The sequence below is a fragment of the Myxine glutinosa genome, chromosome 3, assembly GCF_964187855.1.
Source record: "Myxine glutinosa chromosome 3, kmMyxGlut1.1, whole genome shotgun sequence".
NCBI lineage: Eukaryota > Metazoa > Chordata > Myxini > Myxiniformes > Myxinidae > Myxine > Myxine glutinosa.
In genome coordinates, this window is record NC_136263.1 from 111,773,369 (window position 1) to 111,794,317 (window position 20,949).

A 20,949-nucleotide genomic window follows, 5' to 3' on the forward strand; every position below is an offset into this window, starting at 1 on the left:
AGGGTATTTGTACACCGTCGAGTTGTTGAAACGATGGGTCCCTCAGTGTGTGACACTAAACTGTCAAACATGGAGGAGGAAGCGTGATGGTCTGGGGCTCTTTTGCTGGATCCAGAGTCAGTGACTTGCACAGAGTGACTGGCATGCTGAACCAAAAGGGCTACCACAGCATTTTGCAGCACCATGCAATACCCTCTGGTATATGCCTAGTTGGTCAGGGGTTCATCCTACAGCAAGATAATGACCCTAAACATACGTCCAGGCTTTGTCAAAACTACCTTCGAGGAAAAGAACAAGACGGTAGGCTTCAAATCATGGAATGGCCAGCACAGTCTCCAGACCTAAACCCGATCGAGCTGGTTTGGGATGAACTGGACAGAAGGGTGAAAGCAAAGCAACCTACAAGTGCAACACATTTGTGGGAACTTCTGCAACAGTGTTGGGAAGAACTTCCCGAACAATATTTGATTTCCATTGCAGAAAGAATGCCACGAGTGTGTTCGGCGGTTATATCTGCAAAAGGTGGCTACTTTGCTGAGTTCAAAATTTAAATTAAATTTTGTTAAACAAAATGATTCTATGATTTCTTTTTTATCTCCAATTGTTTATTTGTTCTATGCTTAATTTCAGAGTACATTGAGACATTAAACTGCGTAAATTTTATTTAAAAAACTGAAAAAATTGAGGTGTTCTAAAACTTTTGACCGGTAGTATATATATGTACTTCCAGAAGGACAACCATCACTGCAACACTCCACCGATCTGGGCTTTATGGCAGAGTGGCCAGATGGAAGCCAAACAGTTCAATCTTGGATTCATCAGACCACAGAATCGTGTTCCTCACAGTCTGAGAGTCCTTTAGGTGCTTTTTTGCAAACTCCAAGCGGGCTTTCGTGTGTCTTTCACTGAGGAGAGGCTTCCGTCTGGCCACTCTGCCTTAATGCCCAGATCGGTGGAGTGATGGTTGTCCTTCTGGAAGTTTCTCCTATCTCCTCACTGGATCTCTGGAGCTCAGCCAGAGTGACCATCGGGTTCTTGGTCACCTCTCTTCCCAAGGCCCTTCTCCCCCAATTGCTCAGTTTGGCCGGGCGGCCAGCTCTAGGAAGAGTCCTGGTTGTTCCAAACTTCTTCCATTTAAGAATTATGGAGGCCACTGTGCTCTTGGGAACCTTCAATGCAGCAGAGATTTTTTTGTAGGCTTTCCCAGATCTGTGCTTCGACACAATCCTGTCTCTGAGCTCTGCAGGCAGTTCCTTCGACCTCATGGCTTGGTTTTTACTCTGATATGCATTGGTAGCTGAGACCTTGTATAGACAGGTGTGTGCCTTTCTAAATCATGTCCAATCAATTGAATTTACCACAGGTGGACTCCAATCAAGGTGTAGAAACATCTCATCGATGATCAAGAGAAATGGGAGGCACCTAAGCTAAATTTCAAGTGTCATCGCAAAGGGTATGAATACTTATGTCAATGTGATATTTCAGTTTTTTTAAATAAATAAATATGCAAAACTTTCTAAAATCCTGTTTTCTCCTTGTCATTATGGGGTATTGAGTGTAGATTGATGAGGGAAAAAATGAATTTAAACGATTTCAGCATAACAAATGTGAAAAAAGTGAAGGGGTCTGAATACTTTCTGAATGCACTGTACATATCTCTATGTTTAATAAACAGGAAGTAATTTCCTCAGAGATTTCTCACACTAACCCTGCAAGCTTTATAATGGCCAATGTCTTACATGCCTGCTCGGTAGAACCCAAATGTGAGTGTATGTATGTGTATGAAAGTGCATTGCAGATGAACTCATCCAACAATTTAATAAACAGGAAGTAAATTCCTGTGTGGGGCTGGTGTGAAAAAATTCTGACTCAACCCAGGACTCAAACCAATGAACCTCATCACTTACGCAGTGACAGCCCACTGAGCTTTTGAGTCCCCGGGATATCCTCAGAGATTTCTCACACTAACACTGCGAGCTTTATAATGGCCGATGTCTTACGTGCCTGCCTGATGTCAACTGATAATTGAAGTTTAGCGTTTTGAATGACAGTGTTTTCCACGTGAAAACAAGACATTTCCTTTATGAAGATTGTGCATAATGAGGAGAATTCTGTGAGGTGTTTTGGAAAATGGTTAAATGAGACTGAAATTTGTGTGAAAAACAGGTGAAATGTGCTTCTAGTTTTGAAAAAATTGTCTTTCTTTTTGCACATTAACTTAACGTTTTGCTCATTGGGTTCATAGCACCAGTTCCAGTGTGTAAACAGTCGAGAAAAACTGTAAGCTGCCAAAGGACATTCCAAGAAAACTCCCCAAATATTCCACACTCTAATGGGTACAAATTCCCTTACAAGAGCCTTGTGGAACAAGATTATCTGTGAGTATAATATAAGTAAGGAAAATAGAAACGTTACCTGCCATGTTTGGAATTCACTAACATTGGCACAAGAGTTGTTAAGAAAAGGTCCATGACCAGGCTCACATGTTTGCAGATCATGAAGACCATATGCTGTAATGTACACAGCCATGTATGTGTTGTACGTAACTCTCAGCTCTGAAACATCAGTGAATGGATTATAAACTGAGGAAAGGTTTTCGTTGCCTGTACAGAGCTTTGTGTAAATGTCCAATGTATTCCAAGTGCAGTCAAATATTTTCTTCCAAAGTTTTTCGAAATAGGAATCTGGAATAATACTTGTTGATTGTTTGTGCATTTGTTTCTTTCGAAATGCAAAATCTTTGAAAGTTTTTATGTCATGCAAAGTTTGGTAGTTGTTGATTTTCTGTAAAGTTGTCTCATAGCTACTATTGTGATTTCCTTTCATCTCTTCTTTCATTCTGGTATTTTCATACAACGTCAATGAGAGGTTTGATATGTAAACAAATTCCTTTTCAGTTCTGAGATGCTTGATTGGAATACCATTAATTGTCTTTGTGAGTAAAAAGCTTGAATGAAATTGCTCATAATTATTTGAAATGCCATCGTAACATGCACTGACATTATAACTTGAAGTACAATGCAATTTTGGTCTTAGACCATGCTCTCTCAATGCACTTATTACATTTCTGGACTTCTCTGTCTGTAATGCATCTGTTGTCTTTGATAGAGGAATCATTTTTTCCAGAAACTCTCCTAAGCCTGGAATCCTTCCTCTGCGCATCACAAAGCCAATTGTTCCCTTAAATAAATGAGCATAGTGAGATTTACTGAGAACTGGTGCTGTCACCCAGGCATCACTTCCTATCCATGTCTTTCCAGTCATATTTCGTTTCAATAACTCTTCAGCTAATGGGAAAAGGTCTATTTCACTTGTAAATAATAATATGACACTTGCTTTTGTTTCTTCCATAACTTTTCCTGTGGGAAATGTAAAAATATCAGTTTAAGTTATTGCTCAGATAATGCTCAGTTAATGCATTGAAAATATGTACTGTATGTTCATTTTAATTTCACAGTGCCATTATCTTCTTTAATTTGTTGAGATCACATTAACTTCTGTTGTCAAAGTAACAACACATTCTGCAAGATAATTTGGTGAATGCATTTGGATATTATTTTTTGATATATAGTGACCCCTTTATGGAGAAAGAAAATCTTTGTTGCATACCATAATCTTCCACCTGAGGACAATGCGTGGTTGAAACAATGACTTCATACACTGACAATAATTAAACTGACCTTGGAGCAGGTTCTGAAGAACTTTTCTTTTATGAAGAAAGCTTCTTCTGTGAAAGTCTTCTTTGGACAAGGAAGAATTAAGTATTATATGCCTGTCTAAAATTTACTATTTTGAGAAAAAAATTAATTGAAAATGCTGCATCAGAACAGGTATCTGATTTTGTATCCAATTACATAAACACACACACACGAATACATACATACATATATATACATACGCACATACATACACACACACACACACACTAATATATACATAAACACACAAATCTTTAATACATACATACATAATACATTGGTTGGGTGTGTTGTATACATGTATATATTTATTCGTGCATGTATTTGATGGTGTTTTGTGATCGTGTAAAGACAGTACTGTAACAAACAAAAATTTACACCCGAAAAATACATTATGTACACTAAATTATTATCAGTATTTGCGTAACGTTACAAGTGACTTATTACGTAAATATGTTGGAGAAAAAAAAATTCCATTCAAGTAAGAACTAGAACAGCACTCTTTAATGTCACAATGTCGAATGATATGCCTCCGCCCACATTATTGCATCATTATAATAAATTTATCAAGTTTGATTTACATCCATTCAGCTGTGCCCAAGTTAGCACATTTTTACCTGACATGACATCTGACCTTTGACCTAATGAACGCAAAATTTCATCAGTTAATGTTTACATCATTATACATACCTGCACAAAGTTTTAATTTAAATTCCTTCAGCTGTTCACAAGTTCTCACTTTTATACCTGATATGACCTCTGACCTTTGACCCCAGGACCCAAAAATCAAATCAGATAAAATCTACATCATTATACATATATGTAACAAGTTTGAATTAGATCCCTTTAGCCATTCTCAAGTTATAGACCTATTACAGACTTTGACCTTTAACCTTTGACCCCTTGAACCCAAAATATAATCATTAATCTTTACATCATTATAAATACTTGTACCCAGTTTGAATTTTTTATCACTTCAGCTGTTCTCAAGTTATAGACCTTTTACAGACTTTGACCTATGACCCCAAAATCGAATCACTTAATCTTTACATCATTATACATACCTGTACCAAGTTTGAATTAGATCACTTCAGACGTTCTCAAGTTATAGACCTATTACAGACCTTGACCTCTGACCTCTTGACCCCAAAATCTAATCAGTTTAATCTTTACATTATTCTACATAAGTGTACCAAATTTGGTCAGAATCCCATCACTGGTTCACAAGTTATCGCGGTAACAGTATCTTTTTATCTAACATGACCTCTGACCTTTGACATTTGACCTCGTGACCCCAAAATCGAATTAGTTCATATTTACCTCATTAGACATACCTGCACCAAGTTTGACGAAGATCCCTTTAGCTGTTCTCAAGTTATCGGGGGAACGAAAACCTATCACGGACAGACGGATGGATGGACGGACGGACAACCGGAAAACATAATGCCTCCGGCGGCTTCGTCGGCGGAGGCATAAAAATAGGGGCAATATCCCTGCACACTCACCCGTTAAAATAAAGCAGTATACTACACCTTCTAAAGGTATTTTAAACCAAATTTAAATGGTTGTTAGGAGACAGGGCAGCATGTAAATCATACTAACGTAATCACAACACTTAAAAAACATATTTTGGGGGGCAACCCCCTGTAGACATCCTTAGACCCCGAATTTTCGAATGCAATGAACAAACTTTGGTACATCACGGGTGACGAAAGTTGTGATAAAGTTTCATTAAAAGTGTGTAGTTTCAGAGAAGAGAGCAAATACCTAAATTAGGGGGTCAAACACCCCCCCCACCCCCCGCACCACCCATTTAAAACCGGATTTTACTACTAATAAGTTGCTTACCGAGCAAAGATATTTGTCGTCCATCTTTAACCTTTGGAAGAATTCCCTGAAATGCAATGCAAACACCGTTTTGTTCTACTTCTTCAACAAACTGAGCCACAGCGAGTCGACCATAATCATCATTGACTGCGATCGTACCAACAAAGAGCCAAGAGAAAACTTGCACAAGGTGGGATAGTGCTGAGGCTTGGTGTTGGTCACTTGATTCGGTACGAACAAAAGAGGGAAACTGCGATTTGTCACTCAAACACTTGCAAGATGAATCATAGCTTACCTGTTTCCAAATGAAGATGACATTCATTAAAAACTATAATTAGACTTAATTGCACAAACTTTATTTCATAGGAATATATCGTGTCTAAAAGTCTTTGTTAAATAAGAATTTTTTATTTTTGCCTCCAATACCTCATCACAACTTGAGTCATCAAACATGAGAAGAAAAAGCAAAGAGGGATTCAGTTACTAATTGTCTGGGAGAGAGGTTTGAATAAGCAGACATGGGAAGAAAAATGGAACTTCCAAAACTATGCTCACAGGAATGTTGTGAGTCTTGGGTGTCACATGGAACCCAAAGTCTAGCTGAATTTGTCGGCTATCATGTGTTTTTTTCCTCCAGGTCCTAAGAACCTTTCTCTCCGTCAAATCATGAGGATGAAGCTGATCAGTTTACACTTCCCTGCAGTCGGTCAATGTAACAGAATTTTCCACTTTCAATCTCTCAAATGATGGACACTTGTGAATCACAATTTAATTTTTTTTTAAAAAGAACCTCCAAGGTTGCAATAATAACGTTTTGATACAAAGGACACACATTTTTACATGCCCCAACATAACTGCTTGTTTGATGCAATTGGTACATCCGCCACTGAAGGTGGATGGAGGTTATGTTTTCACCTCTGTCTGTACGTCTGTCTGTGAACAGGATGTTTCAAAAGTTATTGACGGATTTGGATGAAACTTGGTGGGCAGGTTGGGTGTGTGACAAGGACGAATGGATTTGATTTAGGTGAAGACAACTTGGACATCCTTTAAGAATTAAATTATCCTATCGATCCTCTACGCAAAAGGAAATGCTTAAACATTTGAGTCAGTAGTTAGCAGGAAGCTGAAATGTAAAGTCTTTGTTGTGTGATGTTTTTTTTTTGTAATCTTCAATGACAGGTATAAATGCAGATGTTTGTAAGGTGGCCATGGAGAGTTGTGATGACTTGAAAGCTTTGCAAAGTGAGATATAACTCCTCCACACCACATACATCTTCTGAGCCTTAAATTCTGTCATCCATTGTCCACACAAAATGAAACGTCAAAGCATTCAACACAAAAGACAAAACGTAGGACACACAAAGGAGAGTCTTTTGGTCCTTGCTGCAGAATTTGAATTCACTGCATCTTTCTCCTTATGAAAGCAGGGGGAAATTTCAGTATTGGTGAGAGTGAGAAACACCATGTTCACATCAGGGAGCACACCCTACAGCATGCCTGATCAGAACATAATCCGCCCCATTTGGATGAATGACTTGTTCAAGCAGCTATATGCACAGTGGCCTTCTCGGCCTTGTGAATACAGGAGCCATGCAATGGTAAATGTCACTACCTTCAAACAGAATAAAAGTGTCAGAACAGCCGTACAAGCTATCATTGATGCACATGTTTCAATCAAGAGCTTGTTAGGACCTGGAGGACCTTGTTAGGACCCTGGAGGACCTTAGGACCTGGAGAAAAAATGCTTAGCCTTGTGCTTGGGAAGTCTTATGTCCCCAAATGACAATCCCACGTTGTTGCAGACCACCAAGAGAGCCAGAAGTTCACCACATATTCTGATCATAAAGAGCAAAGAGTGAGCAAACGTTGTACAGTGTGTTCTATTGCTATTCCAAACATCTTCAAACTTCCCCTATTCAAGAAACCTCCACCTTCTTCTTCACACTTGCCCTGGCTGAAATGCACGCAACAAGGTGTAAAGGCGAGGGGCAGGTCTGATGGGAGGCATGGGGTGGGGCTGTGAAGAGAGCCTGCTTCCTCCCGATTTAGCCTCTCCTCCCTCACCGTTCTTTCATATTAGGAAGAAGAAACACCTCCTGTAAGGAGATGGCAATTTTATCAAGGCAAGAACATGACACCATTTTCTTTCCCTGCGCCGATACTATTTTTTACAGTTTTTAGTATGACTCGGCCGGGGTTCAAACCGCCAATCTCCCAGACTCAGAGTGCTCCAATGCTCCAACCATTATGCCAAAGACCAAAAAAATAAAATAATCGGTGTCAACAAAAATGTTCATGGGAAGATCATGCTCTTCTTTTGATTTGATTTGCCCTTCTCAGTCTTTTGATTTGTAAATCCTTTTTTTTTTTGCTGATTTAAGTTGATAGCATTCAGGTGTGTGTAATAGGTCCATAAAAGAGAAAGATACCTCATAATGTTATGGATAAATGCTTTATGTGCTGTAACCAACTAAACATTACGATATAATGATTTCAACACAGGGAGAATGCTGGTTATAAAGGGTAGCTCTAATTGGGTTATAAAGGGTCATTCTAGAGGGTTATAAAGGGTAATTCTAAAGGTTTCTAAAGGGTAATTCTCGAGAGTTTTAAAGGGTAATTATAAACGGATATAAATGATAATTCTAATTGGAATCTATAGTGTAATTTTAATGGGTTATAAAGGGTAATTCTGAAGGGTTCTAAAGGGTAATTCTGAAGGGTTCTAAAGGGTAATTCTAGAAGGTATTTAATGGGTAATTCTGATTGGATTCCAAAGTGTAATTATAATGGTTAGAAAGGGTAATTCTTAAGGATCATAAAAGGTAATTCTTAATTGGATTCTCAAGTGTAATCTAAAGGGTAATTCTAAAGGGTAATTCCAAATGGGTTATTCCATAGCATCCTAAAGGGCAATTCTAAAGGGTTTCATTCGATTCTAGGCTTTGCCTATTTATATTTAAAATATTTATTTAAAACATTTAAAATGCCAAACTGAGCCGCTTCTTTGAGACACAAGTGCGATTTTTAGTTCAACGCCTAAAAATGTTCACAGTCAGCTCTCCTTATTTACAAGAGATATGTGTTCATATTTATGTAAAAAGATTAATGCATTGATCAGACATAATGCAAACAAAAAGCTTACTTGAGGAATGTAATAAAGCCCAAACAGGCGGGCCATCATCACTGCAAGTGTAGATCCATAGGTACCAACAACAAGGTGCCGAGGACACAATGTATTTTGAAACGAAACTCCTTTCATCAGGTCTAACGAAGCTTTCACTGTTTTTGGCATATTGAAGCATGTATCATGTATGATATAGCCAAGTGTGGTACTAGGAAGCAAAGAGCTATTTTCATTGATCTCGTTCACTGCAAAAACCATTGCCATAGCCCAGCGAAGGCCTCTTGGATAAAAACTGCAAAATAGATGTTTTGGCAGAACAAAAATGTTTAACAGTTTTAATAATGCATTAAACTTCTAAAATCACACTTGTATACTCTTGAGATAAAAAAAACAAGACCGATAGTCTAACAACGGCGTAGTCAGGCTTGGATCTGCTGAGTCCCTTGTCATGTGATCAGATCCTCAGCTCTGATTGGTGGACGTCTGTGAGGGACAAACATACATATACCAGATGGACAAAGGCTGTTCCAGACAGCATAGCCCTTTGGGCTATGCCATAAAAATCTGGCTGCCGAACCATGTGACTGACGATGCCATCAATTTTTGTTCTCGCCTAATTTATCCCTAGGTCACGCTCCAAAAAAATTCATACTGATTGGATCGAGCATTCTACTTGTCAATTTATGACATCATAATGACGGAGCCTATGACATCCACCTTTCAATATTTTCCATTGAGTGGTTTCGAAGATATAGAGGTGCAAATTCTTTCAGTTTTTCCAAGATGGCGCCATACCACGTGGTCCATGACGCAGTAAAAATGTCATGTAATAAAGTCTGGAACAGCAGTAATGTAACAGCAGTTACAGTCAGTAATGTAAAAATGTAAAAGCAGTAAAAAAAAATATACAGGAGGGGTGCTCTTATCGTTTCAATTTTGTGTCAATGGGACAAATGGTTGCAGGGACAACGAATTTTAAAGGGAATAAACCCACAAAATTCCAGCGGAAGGATCATACATACATACATACATACATACATACATACATACACCGGACAGACAGAGAAACACTATTCCGTAAACGGTTATGGGCTACGCTGTAAAAAAGAAGTGTGCTTACGTTACAATAAATACTACATAAGATAAATTTTCACAAGGTGAAAACCACTTTAGTTACAGATTACTCCTAGTAAGGACAATTGATAGGGAAAATATATATGTAGACAAGGCTTTGATATGAACTATAAGGAATAAAAGGACATTAGTAAAAAAAAAGGACAAATACATAGTCACAATACTAGCGAATCCATGGAGTTTGAAAATGTCAGGAAGTCAATTTAACAGGCAGGCGCATGTCACGTTGGGATTTTACCCAATAATGTACTCAGCTGTCGTTTAAAAGTTATTTTAACTTAGGTTTATTAAACTGCGATCATTCATGTAATTACTCAGACTGCAGGAAATGATATCCCGTCAATCACCCCATGTTTACCCATACATATGAACGTGAAGGAATGAACCAGAAATAAACGAGTATGTAAATTTAAGAAAGCACATTTATTGTCAAATAAACATAGGTGGGCATGGTTACTCAAAAAAGTAACTTCGTTACCCGTTACTCCGTTACAAAAAGTAATGGAAGTTACCGTTACTCCACTACTTTTATTAAATAAAGTCAAAGAAACGCCGGATAGCGTATTTTTTTATTATACAAAGGGAAGAAATAATTTTAAAAAAGCGCTTAAAAAGGTTAAAAACGGAGCTTATCGGCGACGACGTTCACTCCTTGACGTCCTGCTCCAACTGGTTTGTGAAAGACTTGGACCAAAAGCTTTCCATGGAGGAACCCAAAAGAAGGATGGCCATAATATTGGGGTCATGAAAGTAGTAGTAGTTGTAGTAGTAACTAGCCGAAACCCGTGGAACATCAACGGAAGGGAGGATGTGGTGTATGGATAGAGTGTACCATTATGGATGGCATAGGGGATTTGCTTGTCCGAGTAAGAGTTAGGAAGAAAGATGAGCATGAAGAGTGCATATATGAACAACGAGTCAACGATCGCCGACACCGGCACAAATGCATGCTCTGGATTGTCCACTCAGTGGACGGCTTGCTGTCGCCTTCGACTGTCCAATCAGATGAGACAGCTGGCTTAACGTCCTCTGATGCGACGTCACACCTGCGAGGTATCAGGAGGCGGGAACCGAATCCAAAACAGAAGCTAAAGTAAAGACCATCGGAGATATCCTGCGGCAGCGTTTCTAACCGATGTGGTAAAGTACAGTACGTACAGTAAAGGACATTCTCATTGATCCGTTGATTAACTATAACTGACCTGCGCCGTCCTGCTCTAGCTTGACATGTTAGCAGGTACTCTGACCTTTTTCACAACTTCAAATGGCGTTTCATAAAATCCTGCTGTGACTCGACATGCGCCGCACCATAATTATTGGCTCATAAAACCCGACACTTCTACAGAGGATTATACTACCACCGGAAGCCGGCACTTGGTTGTCCACAGAGGGAGGGAAGAAACACACCATGTGGAATGAAAAACAAAATGCTTTAAAATATTCAAGAAAGAAACATTTTTTTTCATTTAATATTCCGTAAGTATTTATTGTACGACTAACGATTGTCAAAATAAGAACCTGCTTTGGGCAATCGCACACTATACCGTCGAGGCCGCTTTTACAGAATAAGAAGGAAATAATTAAATTAATGCTTTCCTATTTACATCGTTGAGTCAATACGTCAAAAAATCATTTTTTAAACCTGTAATCACTGGTTGTAGGGAATGCAGATTTGACGATCAGTTGATTTATGTGTGTGTGTGGGTGTGTATTTTAGACTTGGACAATATAAGAAGGAAAATTGCTTTGCAATACATGCCCATTTGCAAGTTTCAGATCAATATCAGTAAGCAGTAAGCATGGCCCATTATTTAATGACACCACTCGACTGTCCAATCAGCGGACGGCTCGCATCGCCTTCGCCCAGCAGACGCCCAATACGATGGCGTCGAAAGATGGCGTCGTATCGGCCGTTAATCGGATGCTTTGGGGCCCCAAAGTCGACTAATTCAGATTTTTCGAGTCTGTCTGTACGTGATAAACAAACAGCGCGGTTCGTAGATCGTAAATCCATTAGTGCCGTGGGCATCGGGTCACTGGGTGCGGCGTAAAAGGGATAACAAAGTCGAGTCCTTACGGTATTATTATATAGATAGTAGAAGTAGTAGTAGTAATAGTAGAGGTAGTAGTAGTAGTAGTCGTCGTAGTAGTCGTAGTAGTAGTAGTAGTAGTAGTAGTAGTAGTAGTAGTAGTTGTTGTAGTAGTCATAGTAGTAGTTGTTGGTTTTTGTTGGTTTTGTTGTTGCTGTTTGCTTTGTTGATTTTGTTGGTTTTGTTTTGTTTGTTTGTTTGTTTTATGAATGTTTACTAAAAGTAGCAGAGCACCTTGTGACTTTTACACATTCAACATTATATTCCTGTCAGAATTCATTAATTTCCTTTCTTATGCAGTGTCCCCTGTATGTTAGATCAATAATTTGTAATTTGTTCAATGTCCCGGCGATAGCTTGCCTACTCTTTGTAAAGGACACTGTACTGATTCATGTCCACCAAGTAACAGATGGGACGCCCAGTTTAACGTCCATCCGAGGGTCCACACATATACTGATGCCTCGTCCTGCCTGTTAGACACCAGGATGACAGTTTGTAGCTGGTTCGGGATTCCAACCCAGGCTAGACAGCCCGAAGGCGAGACTTAAAACGTCTATCCGGTAGTAGTACTTGCAATATGTGCAGTTCCATCATCATTCAATGTAATTAGCGTCCCAGTTTAATTCATTCATAACAACAGCCGATTATTTTTCTGTCCCATAAATTCTTGAGTTCTGTAAAATAAATTTGCACAAGACTCACGACTTGATGAATCTGATACATGACAGGTTATCTTCAAGATAGATTGCACAATAGAGGCCGAAAATAATAAATCAAAATTTATAATGAAGGAATCCAATTCCTACAAACTAAAAAGCATCTGAAAATGCAAAGCCCGTCCGCCAACGTTTGTATTCGTCTTTGTCTTTTTCTTCCATTTTCTCAAAATAATGAAAACAGTTTTTTTTTAAATACAAACTGAAAATTGATGATTTTATGCAGCCTTGACCTTTGAACTTTAGATCTTTAAAAAAACAAAACAATCAGCTTCTAGGTTTTGATTGGTGAACTAATTCAGTGACCCAATTTGCAAATTCTGTATATTTCAGGTCAATCGGGTGAAAATTGGTGAATTCGGCATGCTGTAGGTGGCGGTTGCCCTGTAATTAAAGCATAAATGTATCAATTGAATTAAGTGTGACTTGCGCGATCGCGCACAGTAGTTAATTTAAGTACAAAGAAACGTTAAAAAAGCAAGTACTGTAGCGGTTACCGCTGGATGCACACAATCGCCTTGCACCGGCCAGAACACGGCCAGACGCGCCTCTCCCGGGCATGCCCGGACTCACTGTTCCCGGGCACGCCCGAACCTCCCGGGCACGCCCGGTCTCGTCTTTCCCGGGCATGCCTGCTCTCGCCTTTCCAGTGCTCGTCCAGAGCGCCCGGGCACGCCCAGCCTCGACTTGCCAGGCCGCAGCCAAACACGCCCGGGCAGGTCCAGACTCGCCTTTCCAAGGCTCGCCCTTGATACCCGGGCATACCCGGTATAGCTTTTGCCGGGCAAACTTCCCGACATAAATGTGTATATATATTGCTGCCCGATAAACGGGCTTTTCAGAGTACCCAAGTGTGATACATTTATTAAACCTACTCGGACGAATTTCCATCTTTGGTCGAGTCAATTCTTTCAACTCGCGTTGGAGCCCAGCTCCTTCAGTACACTAAATATAATCTTTTTAACGTTATTTACCTTGAGGAACATGAGACGCTCCAAGCTGGCATCGGAGAGGGTGGCTCTCTTTGCCCTGATGACGTCCTTGCCCATGGAGAAGAGGCGCTCCATGGAGGAGGCACTCCACATCGGAGAGGGTGGCTCTCTTTGCCCTGATGACGTCCTTGCCCATGGACAAGAGGCGCTCCACGGAGGAGGCGCTCCACATCGGAGAGGGTGACTCTCTTCGCCCTGATGACGTCCTTGCCCATGGAGAAGAGGTGCTCCACTGAGGCGCTGGAAGGGACGGCCGTGTTGTATTTGGCGAAGACGCGCATTAGGCCTGGCTCCTTGCAGAAGGCCATGTCCATCAGCTTGTCATCCTTCAAGACAAGTTAAGTTAGACGATAGAGAAACGATGCTGCTGCTGCTAAGAAGTAAGAACACTGCAGAACTGAAGTCAGTCAGTTCTGAACACGGAACGGAAATGGAAGTCAGCTATCGCCGCAGCTCGGCTTCATTTGTATCGGTGTATGCTATTGGTTGTTGGCTATTCAAGCGGCCAAAATGTAGCAAACTAATGGAGTAACGGAGCAAAAAGTAGCGGAGTAGCGGACCAAAAATTAACTTCCGTTACCTGGTCCGTTACAGAAAAAAAAAGTTACGGGTCCGTTACTCCGTTACTCAAAAAAGTAACTTCGTTAGTAACGGAGTAACAGTAACTGACAGGTGCCCACCTATGCAAAAAAATATTTGAATAAAGAAGAATTGGAACTTAATAAACACTTCAGCAATTACTCCGAAACAGTCACTTAACTATAATCCCTGCCTCCGGTATGTGTCTACTTTCGTCTCGGCATTATCATATTAAGACTAGTGGGGTCACCCGTGGGAATCCCACGGGCATGGACGTGTGTGACATTTCGACATATTGCGTTAGATGCTGCACCTGCACATTCAGTTTCACAAACTGGTTACTGGCAATTTATCAAGATCCACAAATAATGTAATCTACACAATGTATTTACTTCTGATAACATGTGAATGCATGTGCGTGCACATGGGAAATACAGTTTGAAATGTGTTATTACATCTCATGTAAAATACATACATACATACACATACATACATACACACACACACACACACACACACACACACACACACACACACACACACACACACACACACACACACACACACACACACACACACACACACACACACACACACACACACACACACACACACACACACACACACACGGGTAGTGGGACACGCACACTTGGAAACTCGTGCGAAAACAAATAAAAAGAATAATAAAGATTTCACGATTTTAGTTCCTGGAAGCTATTCCTGAAAATTGAAACGCATTTTATTTGGGCGGTGTATAATCGCTCTGAACGAAACAGGCATTACCTCGTTTCCTTTGCTCGAGTTGTTCAAAAAGTAATTCTTCATCGAAGACAGGTTGATTGAGTCTTAAAATGCACATCCGATCATAGACATACAGAGGCCGATCGTAGGCCCATAGAGCCCATGACTCTTCTTCATTTTAAAACTTGAATATATTCATAACTTTGCGCTTTACAAAGTAAAAATAGATTAAAACCAAACGTTATTAATAAATATGGTATTCCATAGCTTACATTATTATGTACATTTTTGAAGTACTGTATGGTTTTATTCCATGGTTGGAAAAGAGTTGACTCGCTTGAAACAAACTCTGTGTATACACCCCAGGAATATGGAAAAATATAATTAGTCCTCGGTTTGATCCCGAACTTCATTATTCAGTCGCTGTATTTTTACTAAGTAATAATATAAATAACGAAGTCCTGGGGATGTTATCTCCTTCTCCATCGCTCCTTCATCTCTCTCATTCTCTTCTGTCATTCTGTTCTCTCATTCCCCTCTCTCCTTCCCCGTGCCGACATAACAGTTGTCACATTCTAAATGGCTGTTGGAATACATGTCGCCGATTTTCTCAACTTTAGCTGAAACAGAGACTTGAACCATCCCAGTGACTGTGATGGTGAATTAGTCGAGATAAAGCCGCGAGGGAGACTCAATGAATGGGCTTTATGTTGCAGGCCTTCGAAAATGCATTTTGTTCTACAAACAGTAACTTTCATCGAACTTTATTCCCGTTTTTTTGCAACCGAGTCTAAAACCATGTAAGCGACTGTGAAAAATGAAATGATACATCGAATTAGAGTTGAAATAAAACTGTGAAAGAGAGCAATACATCACGGACCTAACAAAAGAGGCCTCAAAGCTATGCGAGTAAACAAAATGGTGGATATTTGTTTTTGAAGCCTCTTCCAGAATGGGTGGAGCTACTCTCTCAGCGGAGGAAGCCACACCCCCGGACAGACGTCCGACAGACAGACAGACAGACAGAATCACCTACGGAGAATATAATTTAGATATGCCATTTGGTGTCTATCTATCTCCCTGACTGTGATACCTCCAGTCATTATTTATCCAATCTCAAACTTGACAGAAAGACAAAGGGTCACACAATGGAGGTTGTTTTGACTTCATTTGCCTGCCCCACAATGGGATTTTCTGCCTTTGGCAAAATCCATGTCAAGGTGTATAGATTACTTAACGTGGTATTTTTCTAAGGCCACTTCTAAACATAGGGGCAATACCCTTGGCACTCACCTGGTAGAATAAACAGTATACTGCACTGACTAAAGGTATTTTAAACCAATTTCAATGGTTGTTTGAAGACGGGACAGCATGTAGAATCATACTCACATAATCATAAGACTTTAAACAAACAAACTAAACAAGAAGACGTCATGCAGAGCACGATACTTGCAAAATACACCACCCCCACCCCCTACCCCATGAAAAAAAGGTTGCAATTGATCCAGCAAATTGTCCATTTCATCAAGATCAAAATTGACGATCATGATCAAAGCTCAAGTCAATAGGATGAAAAGTGACGATTTTTAGATGAAAATTGATGATTTTAGAAGCTTGACCAAGAGATGACCTTTGACCTTTTTACCACAAAAATAATTTGTTTCCCAATTCAATGAGGCATTATGCAAATGCTGTTAAATTTTCAAGTCAATCGTATGACAATTGATGATTTTTCAGATGAAAATTGATGATGTTGGAAGTTTGACCTTGAGTTGACCTTTGACCTCAAAACTAGTTGTTTACCCAATTTGTGACAATGTGTAAATGCTGTTCAACTACCAAGTCAATCGGATGAAAATTGATGGTTTTTCAGATGAAAATTGATGATTTTGGAAGTTTGACCTTGAGTTGACCTTTGACCTCAACAATAGTTGGTTTTCTAATTTAGTGACTCGATATACAAATGCTGTTCAATTTTCAAGTCAATCAGATTAAAAATGGCGATTTAAGAAATTTGAAATAAAAATGGGTTTTACCACCGTTTTTTCCCACTGTCTATTACACAACCCCTTCTAATACATTACATTAGTTATTCTTAACTGGTGTACAGTCGAACCCCGACTTACCATGCCCTGGGTCTCAATCATGCTTCTCGTCCAGTTGCTTTGACCTGAGTTTTTGCGCAAACGCAAGACCAGTGCCATAGATGCGTCGACTACCAAGAGGCAGAAGAAAGTGATGAGCCTCGACCAGCTTTCGAGAGAGAGCCTCTGTTGCCAGGCATTACGACGTCAATGAATCCACCATTTGCTAAAAACGGAAGAATGAGAAAGTGATTCGAGAAAGTGGTGCGGCGAGTGCTGTAACGAGCACCAAGGTGGTCACCCAGGTCCTGGACGTCCACATTGATGGGATGGAAAAGGCTCACAGCATATGGATAGAGGACAACACAGGGAGAGTATGGACCTCTCATTCGTGCAAAGGTGAAATTTATATACATTTAGCAGAGTTACCCGGCGTTTCCCGGAAAATAAATAGTCAGTCACACAATTTAGTTTTGATATTCTGTTTATTTGTAGTGGGCTTTTTATTGTCAGAGGAAGCCACGCCCCTTGGGCACGCTCTGCTGCCACGCCCCTTGGGCGCACCCCAAGTCTAAATCAGATGCGCCCATGTTGTTTCTCGTGAAAAGTTACCCCCATAGACCCGCTCTTCCCTCTCTAAGTCACTTCCTTAGGCTGTCCATGAGGCACAACCGAACAAACAGACGTTCACAAATATGGATATACAGTAGATCAAGATCATCTGTCTGGCACGGATGGTGCAAGCACGAGTGAAGTACTGAGCGATTATGGTACGAGCAGCGCTGGTTCATTCACAGCAAGCAGGGGATGGTTCTAAAGCGCGGCGTTACGCGCGCTGCTTGTGAGCAAGGAGGAAGCGGACAAGCGGTAACATATGAACGTCTTTATTGTAAGACTACACTGTAACACTGAACTCTTCCGGGCTGGTCGCCCGGTGTATATCCTGAGGCCACGCCTACCCCTCGGGCGTGGCCACCGCCCACTTGGTGCGTGGAATGATGTCACCACGCCAGTGGGCTTTTGTGTCCGCCACACGCGCCCCCCCCAGAATTCCCGCGCACCTGGAGGGCCAGTTTGCGGGGCAGACGAATGACCCGGCCGAAGCGCCCCCTGGCGATCGGCGGCGTCTGGGGTGCAGGGATACCAGGTGGGATGCCCCTGGCTGCCCCTGGGATGGGTGCAGGACCGGGGGGCGCCGTGGCGGCGGGGCTGGGCGGTGCCGGGGGTCCGCCCGCAGGAGGGCGGCCCCGACGTGGGGGTCGGGCCACTGGCGGTGGATGGTCCACATCGAGGTGGGCCGGCTTGAGGCGGTCTACCGAAACGCGGTCAGGAGTACCGCCGATGTCCAGGGTGAAGTGCTTCGCCCCGGTCTCCAGCACGCGGAAAGGCCCGTCGTACGGGGGCCGCAGTGGTGTCCGATGGGCATCGTGGCGGACGAAGACGTACTCCGCCGTGCGAAGCTACAGTTCCACCATTTAAAAGAGCAGTACGGTCTCAAAAATGTAAAGTTCACAGGGGACCGTGCCTCAGCAGACCTCGACGTGGCCAAAATGTTGCCTGCTCAACTCGCAGGTCTTCAACACTGATGAGACTGGCCTTTTCTGGAAAAGATGCCTACGAGAACTTTGGTCTCGAAGAGTGAGGGAACAGCATCAGGATTCAAGTCGCCAATGACCGGGTATCACTTCTCCTCTACGCAAACACAAAAGGGGATTGTATGGTCAAACCCATGATGTACTGTTCCTTGAACCCGCATGCTCTCAAGGGCAAGCAATGCTGCACATGTTTTGGAAGCCCAACGGAAAACCTGGGTGCCGGCAGCAACCTTCATGGACTGGTTTCATAATTGTTTCGTCCCTTAGGTGGTGAGGGACCTGTTGGAAAAAACCTTGTGTTCCAGGTTATTCTGCTCATAGACAACTTTCCTGGCCACCCCGCAGACCTGGACGCAGGCTTACCCGAAGGTCGAGGTGATCCTCATGCCGCCCAACACCACCTCACTGATCCAGCCACTCGACCAAGGTGTAATCTCGACATCTACCATATGAAACACAATATGTGTTTGTGTATGTGTGTCTGTCCCCCTTCATAAGGCTAGGTTTTAAAAGCTTTGAGTAGTGTTTAGGAGGGATTTGAGTGGGGGGGAGGGGGGGGGGTTAATGGGCAATCTTTGAACATGACGACTGTGTGTCCACTGGTTGAAAGACCTAAAAGACTCTGAGGACCCAAAATACCTCAATGACCCAGAAGACCCCCAAGGACCCAGAAGACCCCGAAGACCCAATGGACCCCAAACACCCAAAATACCTGAAGATCCAAAATACCCTGTAGACTGTGAAAGACACAAAATACCATGAAGACCCAGAGGACCCCCAAGGGCCCAAAAGACCCCAAGGACTCTGAAGACCCAAAATACCCCAAAGCCCCAGAATACCACGAAGACCCAAAAGACAGAAAAGACCCTGAAGACCCAAATGACCACAAGGATCCAAAATACCCCAAGGATCCAAAAGATCCAAACAACCCCAAGTACCCAAATGACGGAGGACCCAAAATACCCCCCAAGGACTCTGAAGATCCAAAATACCCCAAAGACCCAAAAAAAAACAAAGACCCAAAATACCATGAAGACTGTTAAAAAACAAAAAAGACCATGAAGACCCAAAATACCCCGAATACCCAGAAGACTAAAAAGAACCTGAAGACCCAATGGATCCTGAGGACCCAAAAGACCCTGAAGACCAAATATACCCCGAAGACCCAAAATACCCCGAAGACGCAAAAGACCCTGAAGACTGTTAAAGATCCAAAAGACCATGAAGACAGGCATACAGGTGGTCTTTCTGTCTTCTACCGACTCCTCTCCGGCCTTGCTCCCCCTGCTCTGTCCCCCAAATATTCCTGCAGCACACACAATATCTGCCAGCAACCATCTTCTGGTGAAACTGACAAAATCAAGACTCTGAAGGAACTGCGCTCCAACGCGAGTCGAAAGAATTGACGCGACCAAAGACGGAATTCGTCCGAGTTGCTTTATTGAAACAAAACAGCTCAGGTATTCTAACAAGCCCGTTTATCGGGCAGCAATATATATACACATTTATGTCGGGAAGTTTGCCCGGCAAAAGCTATACCGGGCATGCCCGGGTGTCAAAGGCGAGCCTTGGAAAGGTGAGTCTGGACCTGCCCGGGCGTGTTTGGCTGCGGCCTGGCAAGTCGAGGCTGGGCGTGCCCGGGCGCTCTGGACGAGCCCTGGAAAAGCCATAGCGGGCATGCCCGGACGCTCTGGGCGAGCCCTGGAAAGGCGATAGCGGGCATGCCCGGACGCTCTGGGCGAGCCCTGAAAAGGCGATAGCGGGCATGCCCGGACGCTCTGGGCGAGCCCTGGAAAGGCGAGAGCGGGCATGCCCGGGAAAGACGAGACCGGGCGTGCCCGGGAGGTTCGGGCGTGCCCGGGAACAGTGAGTCCGGGCATGCCCGGGAGAGGCGCGTCTGGCCGTGTTCTGGGCGGTGCAAGGCGATTGTGTGCATCCAGTGGTAACCGCTACACACGCCCCTCCAGAATCGACCTGCACCGGCAGGGTCAATTTAAGGGGGGTCCGGATGACCCGGCCGAAGCGACACCTGGAGGGTCGTGGGGAGGGGTCCGACGTGGTGGTGGGTGGTCGAGCGGGGGGAACTGTGGACGGGGGGCGGCCTCGCCACGGAGGAAGGGCCAACCGTGGTGGTCGGTCGACGTCCATGTGCACCGGTTTGAGGCGGTCCACAGAAATCCGGTCCGGCCGGCCGCCGAAGTCGACGATGAAAGACTTGTCGCCCCGTCGCAGGACCCGGAAGGGCCCGTCGTACGGCGGCCGGAGTGGCCCCCGGTGCGCGTCATGACGCACAAAGACGTACTCCACTGTGCGAAGTGCCAGGGGGATGTAGGACTGGGGGCCACCGTGGCGGGACATCGGCA

The 20,949-nt window shown here is 42.7% G+C and overlaps 1 protein-coding gene across 1 annotated transcript in view; it reads right to left on the minus strand.

Moving 5' to 3' along the window:
- Positions 1 to 2,032: 2,032 nt before the first annotated feature.
- The window catches only part of LOC144891090 (extracellular calcium-sensing receptor-like), a 32,414-nt gene continuing 13,497 nt past the window's right edge, over positions 2,033 to 20,949 (minus strand). The window contains exons 3-7 of the mRNA XM_078773475.1: positions 8,674 to 8,935; positions 5,547 to 5,820; positions 3,681 to 3,740; positions 2,219 to 3,359; positions 2,033 to 2,111 (exon numbers count right to left, since the gene is read on the minus strand). Coding sequence (XP_078629601.1) covers positions 2,033 to 2,111; positions 2,219 to 3,359; positions 3,681 to 3,740; positions 5,547 to 5,820; positions 8,674 to 8,935 — 1,816 coding nt within the window. The remainder of the gene's footprint in view (positions 2,112 to 2,218; positions 3,360 to 3,680; positions 3,741 to 5,546; positions 5,821 to 8,673; positions 8,936 to 20,949) is intronic.